This window comes from Thamnophis elegans, chromosome 7 (genome assembly GCF_009769535.1).
Source record: "Thamnophis elegans isolate rThaEle1 chromosome 7, rThaEle1.pri, whole genome shotgun sequence".
Lineage (NCBI taxonomy): Eukaryota > Metazoa > Chordata > Lepidosauria > Squamata > Colubridae > Thamnophis > Thamnophis elegans.
Genome location: NC_045547.1, coordinates 58,080,165 through 58,094,766, shown reverse-complemented (window position 1 = coordinate 58,094,766; position 14,602 = coordinate 58,080,165). Strand labels below are relative to the sequence as shown.

Sequence of the window (14,602 nt, the reverse complement as noted above, 5' to 3'; positions counted from 1 at the left end):
CTGTACCCAGACTTTCTTTGCACAGCACCTCATTTGGAAAATATTTACATGGCAGCTTTCCAACATAGATAAGGTCTGTAGTCATAATTACTCCTTTGAAAGACTGTTTGCCAGGCCTTGGCTGAATATGAATGAGAGGAATTCACATTTGTTTAATAAAAGGGGTTTTGTTGGGACCAGGACTCTCCTTCGTGCTTTTTGGGGAAGCCTAGGTTAGAACAGAATTACAGGTAGTCCTTGACTTACAACAGTTCATTTAGTGACTGTTCAAAGTTATGGCACTGAAAAAAGTGACTTATGATCATTTTTCACACGTATGATGGTTGCAGCATCCCCATGGTCATGTGATCAAAATTAAGATTCTTGGCAACTGGCTCATGTTTATGAGGGTTTCAGTGTCCCGACCTTTTGTGACCTTCTGACAAGCAAAGTCAATGAGGAAGCCAGAGTCACTTAACAATCGTGCCACTAATTTAACAACTGCAGTGATTCATTTAACAACTATGGCAAGAAAATGATCGCAAAGTAGGGCAAAATTAACAAATGTTTCACTTAGCAACATACATTTTGGGCTCAATTGTGGTCGTAAGTCGAGGACTACCTGTATACTAAGAGGTTATACAGTTCAAGAAGCTGATGGATTATAGAATCTATAAACAAACAGAGCTAGCTGTTTGTGTGGCTAGAAAGGCTGACCAGCAGAATTCAGATAAGAAACCTCTTCCAAATTAACCTTTTACATTCTTATTTCTAAGAGCTGTTTATAGTCAATAAACAGGCAAATCTATTGATAGAATGATTTCTAGGAAATCTGAGTAATACAATAGATGAAAATTTGATTGATACACCTCAAGATGACATCCCTTAGTTATCCACAACACATTTACGGAAACCAAGCATTAGCAGTACCATTACCTTAACATTGTTAAATGTCACTTGTTATCCTTTAGTTACAATATAGGTATCTTCCCTATCCCCAAAGCAAGCTTTTCCCTCCATAAAAAGTGCAACCCAGCTGAAGGGTGAAAATGTCATTCCTTTAAACAGCAGTAGCTTTGGAATGAATGCTTATGTGTCTCTACATTATACCAATAAGGAGATTTTAATAGCACTTAAGACTAAAATAGCATTGGATCCAAATTGTTCACTCTTGGTCAAGGCGTATGTTGATTCCTGAAAAGCACTGTCCCATGCTGTGACACACTGGTGCAATGAAACCATCTGTCAAGCTCTTCCATACAGTTTGCACGGATGGCAAGATCAAAAGGATAGACTTTATGAATGGCATCACAACCCTAGACACAAAAAGAGAGACTTTGTTAGCAATAATTTCTTAAACTTCTTTACCTTTGTAAAGAAAATGACTGAGATCTGAAGCATCCTGAATAAGACATAATTTTAGTACATGAGAAGCAGGATAGAATTAGTCTTACTATAGAATACAAATGCCTACAAAATAATTTAAATAGCTTAGAAGCACCTGTATTACAATTTAGTGCAATTAATATCTTTATTTATTTATTAATTAAATTTATATAGCTACCCATCTCATTAAAAGTGACTTTGGGTGTTGTACAATAATTGGTAAAGAACAATACATATATAAAAACATACAGTTAAAAATATAAAAATCAGCATTAAAATTATAAAAACTAAAAACACACTGCAAACCCCAAGCAGAGAGAGTACATTCACCTTAATCTACATAATATTTACTCAAGCATCATTACATTTCAATTGCATTAAATGGGTCTGATAAAGTACCGATGATGTTTATAGTCAAAATAAGTTTTTTTTCACATATACACCTTGGTGTAATAAATATTAACATATTTTTATAAGCATGACAAGTTATAGAAAGGACAGTCAGGATAACACTGGCCAAATCCACACATTATGTTCAACAATAATCTAATTAGTTTCATTTTTTTAGTTTTGTTATGTAGATGTAGATATAGTATCATGATTGTGAAACATGGTTTACCATGTAGTATGATATGCAGATCCAGTAACTGTACTATGTTTTACTCAATAAGTCATGAATTAAAATCACAATGGCATGATCAATATACCTGGATATTGTTTGGTTTTAGTCTGCAATCATACTAACATAATTTGAATGAGCATCAAAGAACATTCTGCACCTCAATTTTAGTAAATATGTGCAGAATTGCATCAACTTTCTTTGCTTTTGAGTGCTATTTATTATTTTGTCATTTGCTCTTCGGTTGTATGAAAATGAAACGATGTTTTCTACTCACATTAAAAAGGAAGAAAAAAGTTCTCCTGCATTCAATTCTCCCTTAGTGATGCTCCAAAAATCTGTTAATCACTAAATGGTGATTTAAAAGAGTTTTCTGTATTTTTTCCTCCCAATTCATGGTTATCTAAATTTTAGTAGCCATAATCTGGTAGGTCAATATTCATTTCCAATTCCAGTTAGATCTCAATTAATAGGATTACAATCTTAGCTATTTGAAGAACTAATAAAGAAATGCCCACCGCCTTCTTTTCTACCTACCTGCCCAAGATAAAGTTTTTTCTGCTCCCAGTTTCCCTGTTTGAAAGCTAAGAGTTATTTTCACATCATAGCAGATGCTAGATACCATCTTGCTATGTTCTACACATTCATATAACTTTGTCATAACTACTAAAAACCTGGATATATTCAAATGCAAGCTTATTATGTTCAACAAAAGCAGCACTGATGCTATCAGGATTAGGAGTTGATAATAAGGTCGTATTTGGGGTAACCTCTAGTTTTTTCTCTTGGTTTCACTCCACCTTCCTGATCCATGCCACTATGCTATTTTTTTTAAAGTTCCTTATCCTTAAGACTATCTTACCTTTTCCTTCTTTTCTTTCTGCACTATACTGCACTGTACTTCACTGTATTAAATGCTAATCTGCTAAGGGCAAGCTGTAGGAAAACCCATATTATGTTATGGTTAATGTATTTCACTCATTTATAAAAATCCAATCACTTCTGCTTAGAAGTGTACTCCTGTGATGGCATTGGAATAGTATGACCCCTTACCAGCCTAATGGCCTTATTAGTTGTGGACACTCCCACAACACCTGACAGGTTGCTGCTATCTTGCAATGATGTGTTGATGGCTGATATTTGAAATAGCTATTTGAACTATTTTTGAACCAAGTATATCAGAGGTGGTATTCAGGAGGTTCTGACCAGTTCTGGAGAACTGGTAGCGGAAATTTTGAGTAGTTCGGCGAACTGGTAAATACCACCTCTGACTGGCCTCACCTTCATCTATTCTCTGCCTCCCAAGTCCCAGCTGATCGGGAGGAAAAGGAGATTTTTCAGAATCCTTCCCCTGGAGTGGGGAGGGAATGGAGATTTTACAATATCCTTCCCCTGCCACACCCACCAAGCCACGCCCACCAAGCCATGCCCACAGAACCAGTAGTAAAGATTTTTAAATCCCACCACTGAAGTATATTCTTCTGACTGGCATAAGCTTGAGATTTCTGATCACTTTTTTTGAACAAGCACGAATCATGTTAAGCCATTTGACGATTCAAAATTCAGTAGCAGCAACATGTTGCTAATATTCTTTCTTGTGTTCTCTAATAATTCCTGTCAAACTGAAAAAAAAACATGTCCTCTTTCTTCCTTCTTTCTGCTAGAACCTGTGGCTCTTCCATCCCTCTGCCAGTCGGCTCCACAATTGATAGGGCTTTCAGTTAGGACAGGTAGAGGAAAAAGGATGCCGCGCTAGGAGGAGACTCTATGATGGGGGAACTGGACTTCCGGTTGGTTCCTGAATTGAACAGGGGGCTTTCGGTTAGGACCTTTGGGGCTCTTTGAGTGTTTAAGGTTGCTGACCTCTATGCTAGAACTATAGAACAATTTCTTCATCCTTTTCAGAAAACAAATAGGAAAGTTCAATCTGCATTTTAAAGGTAGGTATTTTTTCGAGGGTACAATGGGTATTTCTGCAAGTCTTAAGATTCCTGTTTCCCCCCTTTAATTTCTTCAAAACGTCCACGATTTTGCATCTACAATTAGGGCCTGAGGCCTGCTTGGCCCCACCCATTCTTGTTCTAAGCCATAAATAAAAAAAAATAATTTTGCTAATATTGAAGTTTTCCATAGAGCATCATGAGATGCTTGTAGTATTTTTAATGCCCTATTTTCATTAACATGTTAGTTAATTGGGGCTTTTCATTTAAAAACACAACTTCTGTTTTTAACTTCTGCTGAGGTTCTTTAATGACTTCGAAATCCAAACAGGCAAGCAACTAATCACAAATTTGATTTACTTTTGCCATGGTTACAATAGCAATCCATACAAGTGAGGTAGATCTAGGAAATTTCTTTCAATCCTCCCAGGAAACAAAACTAAAATTACAAATCTGCAGTGAATTGCAAGCATTAAAGTTCTTGTTTTCATTTTAGTAGTTTAGGTTTCCATCTTATTCCTATAATTACAGACAGAATTTGGCATCTCTTACTGGAGACATTGATAATGAATCAATAGATCACATAATTACCGCCAAGCATATACCACAAGGATCTATTTTAAAGAATATGTAAATATTCATACAGGACTTGTAATAAACTTCTTGACATTTCTTCCTCAAGTTAAGTCTGCAGCCAAAGGAAAGGAGAAAGATCTATTTAGGCAACAGAAGAATGCAGAGTGGCAACTTTTCTAGAGCATGCTTGCAAATAGCTCATTCAAAGTGCTTGGTATTGGCACAGGTTCAAATTATTCTTTTACGCCTAACAGATAATGTAGCTATGACCACCAGTATTACAAAACCTACAAAAAGGTACAATAAGTTAAAGGTCCAAATTAAATTCAAACAGTAACCATAGCTTTTAAAGAAGAAATTACTGTATTCTCATGATTATGATTTATTTTTTTAAAAACCCTTCAATTATCCTCTAAGCCTGATGAAATTATTTTTTTGGTGCATGCTTTTAATTCAGTTCATAGAGAGGTGAAGCTCTCTGTCCTCCAATGTGGGGTGTGTAATTGTTTCTCCACTCAGGGTGCGTTCTGGGTGCAGAAGGAATGCAAGGTCAAGTTCTTCTTTAAATTTTTGGCAGGCTAACAGTGTAACAACTCCTCTCTGTTGGCATGTCAGCAATGCTTTCTAACTGATGGTTTCAAAAGTGTTTCTCTACCCAGGATAGTATTCAACCTTCAGCAGCTATTGTCTTAAAGTGGGTAAATAGTAAAACTCCTGTTTTGAAGGTGAAGAAACAAAACATGGCACGAGAATTGCACTCACTTATGAAACTGCATGAAGCAAGGTGTGTGTTTATGCCTCTGTGTTCTGTGCATCTGAGAATCTAATCTAACTATCCACAAATTGGAGTTTATTTGGCTCTTTCCCAAAGGACATTGGGAGCATCTGAGAAGAATTCATACCCTGCCCTCAAAACAAGCAACAGTTGCACACTCCTTAACCAAAGGGATTCCACAGGAAGACAGAACAATGGTCTCACGTGTCCATTCACCTGACTCAGCCTTCAGATTTTTGGGCAAGAGTTACTGGAATGGGAAATCACCCTTTGGGGAATCCTAAAAAGTCCTAATAAAACAGTGAAATGACCTTAAATGCTCTGTTTCTATGGGTAGGGCCTATAAAAGCAAACTTACTTGATATAGCCTTTTCACTTTCCCAGGGGAATTCAATTATGAAACATGCATTGGATTTTCTTATTTTTTTATACTAAAAAAAGGCCCAAGATTGGGACCACTTATGTGAAGAGAGAACTTAGAGCTTCTCAGTGGTAATATCCCACTTATGAATTTTCCTCTCCAAAGTGGCCTCCATAATATCAGCAACACTTTTGAGATTTGTCAGTGTGCCGTGTGTGTGTGTGTGTGTGTGTGTGAGAGAGAGAGAGAGAGAGAGAGGGAGGGAGGGAGGGAGGGAGGGAGATATTGAGAGAGATATGCTGGTGATTGTGTTTTATCCCTATAGAGACAGTACTCTATTTATGACTGAAATTAAGTCCTGAATTATGGTGGTAAGTCGTTAAGCAGGTCATCATGTGATTGTGTCCTATTTTATGACCTTTTGGGTCTGTTGTTAAGTGAATGTTGCCATTGTTAAATGAGCACAATGATCATTAAGTGAGCCCATTATAATCAATGGACATTTTTTGCTTGAAACCAGAAATAAATGCCAGCTTCATGAAAAAAATCCCCATAAAACACATGTCATATAACTGTGGGATGCGTAATTGACCATAAATGTGGACCAGTTGCTAAGTGCCCCAAATACGATCACATGACTGCAGGCAGGACCAGCTTACAGAACTTCAAAACTTGTACGTAGCTCTGGGGAGATTGAATAGCTGCTGAACGACCAGTCATAAGTCAAGGCCACCTGTATTTTATAATGCTATGGCAGACTCTTATAGAAATAATATTAGCAATCTCTACAACTGAGGCAAAGGTCTTTTTGCTCTTGCAAAACCACAAACCACAAAAGATGGATTCCTGAATATTCTGTCTTTTTATCACTTTGACCAATCTTCAAAGGTGACCATGCATAGTCCGTAGCAATGCAGATCAATGTTGGGGAAGAGTTAATGTTGGATATTTCTTACATTTATTGAAAAATTGCCTCTGAAAGCCTTATTTAAATATCTACATCAAAAATACCCAGGTGATTTTTGCCAGTCAATAAGAATTTGAAGAATGTTGACTGGCAATCATGAAGAAAGTTCAGTAAGTTCCAGGTTAAGAAATGCTAAGTTATACCACTGCTTTAATTGGAATAAGGCAGTTCCGTCTGTTATTAGGTTCCATGAAACAAAGAGACATAATGCAATTCCAAGAATTATAATCAAGAACTTGATAACTGTGGGATAGATTAGCACTTGGCCAATATCCCCTTTCTTCAGTGATCATAGATTTTTTGAAATTATCAAATTTGACAGCTTACAATCTATAAATGAATTATAGTTAAATCATAGTACAAAAAGCTCTAAATAAGCCCAGAGATAGTCTTTTCTGGATGTTAAAAACCTCATTAATGAAATATTTCCACTTCCTGGTTTAATGAACATATCCCTTCTGAAATAGTTAATATGTTGAATCCAGTCTTGAAAGGGTTTATGCTCACAAATGCTCACAGTGCAGAAAATCACTTTCCTATATTTGTGCCATAGTAATGCCTAATAAGGAGATACATTTTCAGTGAGATAATTTACAGCCATGGTTGAAATGTAGGGATTCAACACTCACTAAAAGCACTTCTCAATGATTTCTTCTGACAGTATTGTCATTGTTGTGCATCTTGCAACAAATAACATACACTTTTGCGTATCTTTCACATACATACAAGCTGAAAAGTTGGAGGCTCATGGTTAACAAACTCATGCCACGATCAGCTTACTTTATGGACTATGGCAAGATGTCTCTTTACCCCAGAAACATACAGTATCTGAATATGGGAATAATGGTGTCATTCCTTAAGGCGGTGGGGTGTTCTACACCTATTGTTAAGTAAATATGTAAGTTCATAAATAAATAAACAAACAAACAAACAAATAAATAAATAAGGGGTCCTTTCTGTGAAATAGTGGCCCAATATTGCTTAAAAACAATTTCTCCTCCACACTTGTGTTTTCCCCCCGATCACTGTAGTTGAAAGAATGTGCATGTACAAATAGCCATCATAAATGCCACCCTCAATGATATCTCAAATACAATGTTTCATAATAGAGCACATATGCATATTCAGACATTGTAAGGAAAAGCAAAAAAAAGCACAGGCATGTATGAACTTGTCCTAAGTTCAACCATAGCTACAATAATGTAATAAAGAATTACTGTAAAACATTTTGCAAATCAATGCTGCATTGGTCCTGAAGCAACATATAAGATACTACAAAACTGATCTGAGAACTTTCCATAGTGAGAAAAAAACCATTTTGCTGGAGAAAAAATTCAGTATGGGATCATGTCCCATGTTTAGGCCTACTGCAGATTTTTTAAAATTTTTATTTGTTGAGTTATTTAAATTTTTGAGGTTGGGAAATCCCATCCTCAAAAAAAATCTCCCCAAGGATATTGGTAGAAATTAAGCAATCCTGCCATTCTTTCTTATGTCTGGCCAAAGAATGATATGAGGCCTGTTCTAAAAATATTCTCATTGTAACCAGAGGAAGATAAAAATGTCTTTGTTTTAAAGAGAAAAGGAAACCAAGCAACCAGTCAGCCAGGAAATAGAGGCAACCTCTCTCCCCAGCCCTCCAACATCTCTAGGTCTTCTTTTTTAGCCTTCCAATCTGCAGCCAGCTGGGTACATGGTAAGTTGGCACCCTGTGATGCTAAATTCCATCTAACTGGCATTCATTATACATATTAAGCATATCAACTCAGTAGATTTTATTTGCAGTAAATGTAATGCAATTAGATTGTAAGCCTTGCTACCTTTCAAATAAATCACTCTAACATTACTCTTTGCAATATTTGGGATCACAAGAGGCAGCTGATTGCATTTTCCACATTGCTTGCACAGGGAAGCTATTAACATTTCCGTAGAAAGTCTTACCAGATGTGTAGGCAACTGAGCACCGCAAAGAGAATTCCTGCAACCAGGGCCAAGGGAACAGCAAGGACAAATGTCAGGAGCTTATATATCAGGTACTTGCTGAGCTCAAAGAGAGCGTGGCTGCAGACCCAGACTTTATCGAAAGAGTGAATGGACGAAGGTTCTGCTATCACGTCCTCAAACCCCAACTGGAACAGAGGGAAACAAGCATGAGCACAGCAAACACAGCTTCTCTTCTGAAATGCAGAGTGGGGTCTTCACGGGGAGGGTAAGCGCCAGGCAACAGGCAGTAGTGACAACCTGTTACAGTTTCTGTCATTGTTCGGAAAGAATCTGTCTGATTGGCATGGAAGGGTTTAAGGGGTCCCCAAACTTGGCAACTTTAAGACTTTTGGGCTTCAACTCCGGCATGACTGGAGAATTCTGGGAGTTGAAGTCCACAAGTCTTAAAAGTTTGCAAGTTTGGGGGACCCCTGATTTAGAAGCCCGTGGATTCAAAAGACGGGTACGATCCACAACTCAGGAACTACCCCTGAGCCTAAACAAACGGGCTTTCCTTTTCTGAAGAGCAAGGGAGCGAACGAGGAGGAAACCGGCACCCTAAATCAGGGGGTCTCCAACCTTGGCAACTTTAAGACTTGTAGACTTCAATTCCCAGAATTCCTCAGCCAGCCTGGCTGAGGAATTCTGGGAATTGAAGTCCACAAGTCTTAAAGTTGCCAAGGTTGGAGACCCCTGCCCCTAAATGACAGAGCAGAGGAATTCTCACAGGCTGGAATCGGGATGGGGAAGGGGGAGGTTGGAAATACCACGCGCTAAACTCGCCTTCAACGGCGTAAAGAGAAAAAAAACGCTCCACTTCCTCGAAGGGGGCTCAAAGTGCGAGGACGTGGGGTCCAGCAGGAGATTCCTGATCTCCGCGGGGATCAGGGCGCCGTCACTCACCTTCAGGTGGCTGTTAAGCCCGCGCGGGTCCCGGTCGGGCGCTGCTTTCTCCGAATTCTTGCCGGTGTCGGACGGCGCGGGGCTGTCGCTCCGATCGAAGCCGTCTTCATCCATGAAGATTTTGGTGTCCGCTTTCTCTTTCTCCAGCCCCATGACGGTCGCTCGCCTGGGCAGCCCGGCTCTGCTGCGGAGCAATTCCTGGGCTGTGGCCTCCCCCACTTCTCGGTGCTCCCTCCTTTGCCCTGGGCTCCTACCCTCGGGTGCAGCTGGGCAGGCGAAGCCAAGGGCAGACCTCGCCCTCTCCGCGCGAGTTCGGCTGCCGCAAACAGGAACGGCAGAGCCGGTTGGAAGTGGCAGACGCGCCCGCTTGGCAGCCGCGCATGCTCGCAAAGGCTGTGCCTGAGCCTTTGACAGCTAGTTTCGTGGATTTAACTTTATCCCAAGACTCCTATCTCTATAATCCCAAAGGTGCTTTTTCAAGGGGGCAATTTGACACTCTGGTTTTGCTTTGAAGACGTTTCACTTCTCATCCAATTGTTCTCCAATGTTCATGCCATGGGCTTATGAAGTGGCTCATAAAAGCTTCCTAAAGTGGTTCATAAATGCTTCATAAATGCATGGCACAACACAGGTGCCAGCGTTCCAAGTATCATGTAGAATTAAATCAGAGACCAAGGCAAAACTATCCTTAAAGTTCCAATTTAATAAATCAGACATCTTGGCATTATGCTATGGAATCCCAATACTGGAAATGACATCACAATTCCACCCAGGGTGGGTATGGCCGGCTTGATGCTGCCTCCTATGCACATGCACAGGGGAAGCGCCCGCTTGGGCTGGGGTGGGCCAGGGCCACTTTCTGGTTTATTGTCCACCCACAAGGTCCAGATTTTGCTCCCTTAAATCTTGGATTTCCTCCCTTAAATGGGATAATTGAAATGGAGAAGAAATAAATAAGATATACTAGAAAGAAAAGGAAAAAAAAATATGTAAAACAAAGGAAAGGAAAAAAGAAAAGCCTAAGGAGGGGATTGAGAAGGAGGAAAGGAAAGGAAAGGGAAAGATGAATTGAAAAAAGAAAAAGGAAAGGAAGGGGGAAAGAAATGGAAAGAGAAGGGAGGGGACAGGAGGAGGAGAGAGATGAAAATGGAAGGGAGGGAGGGAGATTACAACCATTAAGGATTCTTCTTTTTTTGTTCTTGTTGTTGCTTGTCATCTTTGTATAGATATCCTATCAATTTCTGTAGCCTTCTAGTTTGTTATGACTAGTTTGCTAATCTAAACTTTATCTTCTAATATTAGAGATTCTCATAAATAAATTAGACCTCACTACTTTGATTTTCTTGGTGACAGTTACTATCTGCCAATTTAAATAAATAGTGCATGCAAATTTTTGCTTGTTTCACCAGAAAAGAAGAAAAAAAGGAAAAACAAATAACTTCTTTCTTCATATCTTGAAGTTTCTTGAAGTGTCCAATGAGTATTAGAAAGAAAGACTGGCAATAGGAATTCATTTTGTGTCAATTTCTACAATTGCACCAAATTGTGTTCTCACCTATTCTCAGTATTTCTTTCTCTGTGATTTTTTTTCTTTAGAAATAAGATAAGCAGATTTTTTTTTAAAAAAAAAACATTAACAACCTTACTTGACTTGTAGGTTCTATAGGAGTGAAAGGAGACAAGTCAGCATTAGTCAAAAGCTAAACAATGGGAACTGCACTGAAAATGGTAAAGTTCATTCATTTATCTTTTGATCCACAAATAGAGGATATTCCTGTTTAATCTGCAAGACACAGACTTCTGTATTTCATACACAAAACAGCTATCTTTCCTAAACATAAAAAGGATTCTTTATATTCCTAAAGTAGTAAAAGTTTAGGACTACATTTGTTTTTGTAGGAAGGATTTCCCTAACAGAAACTGGTCATATTGTTCTACTACGCACCTGCTGAATCATCGATTCTTCCACCAAAAAAAAAAAAAAAAAAACACCTTTCTTTTTGGAAATCACGGCAATCTGTGTCATATGCATATATTTTTGACCAACTAACAGCTGTTATATCAATTGAGGTGTCTTTTAGTCATGAATAATACTCTTACTTGGACAATACATTTTTCATGTACCAATTGAATCACTAAGACAGTTTGTGAATGGGAAGTTCCACTTCTCTTTGGCAGCCCAACACCTGCTTCCAAGGTGTTAAAGATGCTGACTAATCTCAAAGGTCTGCATGCCTCTAAATTATTATATACATTCAGTACAGAAAAGCATTCCTGGTTTATTGAGATTAGATCAGTGATGGTGAATTTATGACATGTATGCCAAAGGAGATACACCACCATGTTTTGGGTGACATGCCAGTATTCAATAGCATCCACAACAAAAGCTTGCCCTATTCTTGGGTGATTTTCAGAAGCTGCAGAGAATGTGTGAAAATGGGGTGTGTTCTTGCACAAACGTCTTGAAATCATGCATGAGGCCCATGCTCTCACGTGGCTGCAGAACCTCTGAAAAAATCACAACAGAGTGATGCATGCTTTTGCACACTTTTGGAGGCTTCAGAGCTACAGGACAGCATTCTCCAAAGCTGCTTCCAGGGTGAAGGCTTTGTGGGGGCTAGAGCAGCCTCGGGTAGGCCACAGAGAGCTGTCAATAGAAAGAGAACACAACCTGAAGATACTATAAGTAGTGTGCAGCAAACCTTGGGGGGTGCTGGCCTACAGAAGCAATCACGTGTTGCCCAAGGCTTGCACATCTTGGAGAACAGCACAAGGTGACCTATTTGAGTGGCAATGTTGGCACTAGGGCTAAAGTCAAGGATGAAAGCTAACTTCACGCTATCAGTGAGTGCTGCTATTCAAAGTGGCCTAGATTGGTGGAGGTGGGGGGAATGTGAGAGAATTGTTTCTCTTTTGTTCAGGGAATATGTGTTTATGACATGCTAGCAGAGTCAAATTAGACATTTTCCAAATTTTTGACATGCCAAGCCCAAAAGGTTTGTCATCACTGATTAGACTGTCAGCCTGCAGACAAGGATTTTTTTCCATTAATTATGCATCAATTGCTTTGGGACTCTGTTTGCGGAAGAGCAAAAAATAAATAAATGCATCAAGCAAACAAGAAAATGGGTTACTATATTGATATTAAAAGAAAATGTACAGTGCAACTCTGGACTCTGAAAAATTTTCTAAACTACAGTTCTAATATCTAATAGGTAAGCAATTACATTATTTCATTAATCATTGTCATTGGGATTAGGTTAGTTTGATGTTAAAAGTGAAGCAGTGAGCCTACAATTTGGTTCAGGAATTGTAGTTTGTTTCCTTTCTAAGCCTGTTCCATTGCAATTACTACCTCTTTGTCCCACAAAGGTTAGAAATATCTGCTGTTTCTACTTTTGCCCAAAGCAGAAATCTTTGGCTTTCTTCAGTAAAGTAAAACATTTCAAATATTCTTTCGATGCACAATATATTTCAAAGTATTGTGCATAGAATTTTTAAACATGGTTTCACTTCAATTTATTTTGGATAGAATCTTTTTTTAAATAGTCTAAGACAATTTAAAAAAAGAATCCACACAGAATTTTAAAAAATCCTATGCACAATAAATAAAATATTATTTTAAAATACATTAAAAAAATAAAATAAAAAACCCAGCTCACTTACCAGCAGGCTTGCACTCCAAGTAAACCCAGAATGATGTAGATGTTAATACAAAGAACTGAGCAAATTGAGATGGTGAAATTAGTCAGGGAAATATTTTTCAAAGAAACTTTGCCACCATTTTTCGGAGCAGACCTCCAACCTCTGTGCCCCTCCCCTCCAGAAAATCCAGGAAGTAACACTTGCGACCTCTCTAGCCATTTCCTGGAGCTCTATGGTACTTGGTCATTTTTTCTTATAAAAGTGAGTAAAAGGGGCGGGGGGTCCATTTTGTTGCTTTAACGTTTTAATATCTTCAATGAAAGTACTGAGATATAGAGAGAGGTTAGACAGGGTGTCTTTTGTCTTGCCCCGGTTAGGATTTCTTAAGCAAATCCACTGGGCTTTCAACATGAAGCCAGAAAATCGGGACTTTTTAAAAACGGCCGGGACAGGGGACAAATTGTTATAAAGTGTGACTGTCCTGCTGAAATCGAGATGTCTGGTCACCTTAAGTATAGGAGCTGTGGGCAAGAACCGCTGTTAGAAATGGGCAGAAGCTGAAGAAATATGGTTCTTCTCTATGAGAAGAACCTGAAGGCAGACACTCACAAAGTGAATATATGTGATGACACATCATTCCCATTTGCCAGCCCGGCCCTCTGCTTTTAAACCAGTAGTGGGATTCAGCCAGTTTGCATTACTTCAGGAGAACCGGTTGTTAACTTTCTGAGCAGTTTGGTGAACTGGTTGTTGGCAGAAATCATTAAGACAGAGAAGTGATTGTTAAATTATTTGAATCCTGCCACTGATTTAAATCCAGTGCTAGGTTACTACTATATATCATAGTAATGATATGTCTGATCTGGCCTTCCTTGAACAGCCTTAGCTCAATCCTGGCAAAACAAAGTGGTTAACAGTACTTGGATCTTCTGGTTTTGGATATTTGTCATGCTTTTACCTGAATGGGATGGTGACTACATTTGTGGCTACTTTGTAATCTAAGGGTCTTCCTAGACTCTTGAATCCTACTCAAAGAAGAGTGGTAGTTGTGGCCAGAATAGTCCTTGCATAAATCCTCTAGTTGTGCCCACTCCTGGATCAAAAGATAGTCCATACAGTCAGTCACTCATGTCTTATATCTTGCAAGTGGATTATTGTGATATACTTTACATGGGGCTGCCGTGGAAAACCATTCAAAACCACATCTGGTTCAGAATGCAGTGGCATAAGCCAGGATAGGCCACCCTTTCTATGCCCATATAGCACCTCTGATTCATGAGCTGCACTGATTACCAGTAAGCCTCCAGGTGCAATTCAATATGTTTGTGTTATCTATAAATCCTGACATGAATAATTGTCTATCTCTCGTGGTATCTGCCCATCCTGTATGATGAGACAGAGATGCCTTCTTCAGAGTCTTAGCAATTAGCAACTGTTATCTAGGTGTATCCACCATGCAATCGTTGTT

General features: G+C 38.8%; 1 protein-coding gene across 1 annotated transcript; it reads right to left on the bottom strand.

Moving 5' to 3' along the window:
- Positions 1-535: 535 nt before the first annotated feature.
- On the bottom strand, positions 536-9,885 carry CAV2 (caveolin 2). The gene is made up of 3 exons (XM_032221487.1): positions 9,490-9,885; positions 8,545-8,732; positions 536-1,295 (listed from the first exon to the last, which is right to left on the bottom strand). The coding sequence occupies exons 1-3, from the start codon at positions 9,640-9,642 to the stop codon at positions 1,145-1,147; spliced, it is 492 nt and encodes a 163-aa protein (XP_032077378.1). The 5' UTR covers positions 9,643-9,885; the 3' UTR covers positions 536-1,144.
- Positions 9,886-14,602: the final 4,717 nt, after the last annotated feature.

Bases quoted from the DNA above. Each gene is read 5' to 3' on its own strand.
- CAV2 (XM_032221487.1), bottom strand. From the start codon at position 9,642: ATGGGGCTGGAGAAAGAGAAAGCGGACACCAAAATCTTCATGGATGAA. The intron at 8,733-9,489 runs GTGAGTGACGGC...CCTCTGTTCCAG, and splicing joins GGCTTAACAGCCACCTGAAG to TTGGGGTTTGAGGACGTGAT. The intron at 1,296-8,544 runs GTAAGACTTTCT...TTTTGTGTCTAG, and splicing joins CTCAGTTGCCTACACATCTG to GGTTGTGATGCCATTCATAA.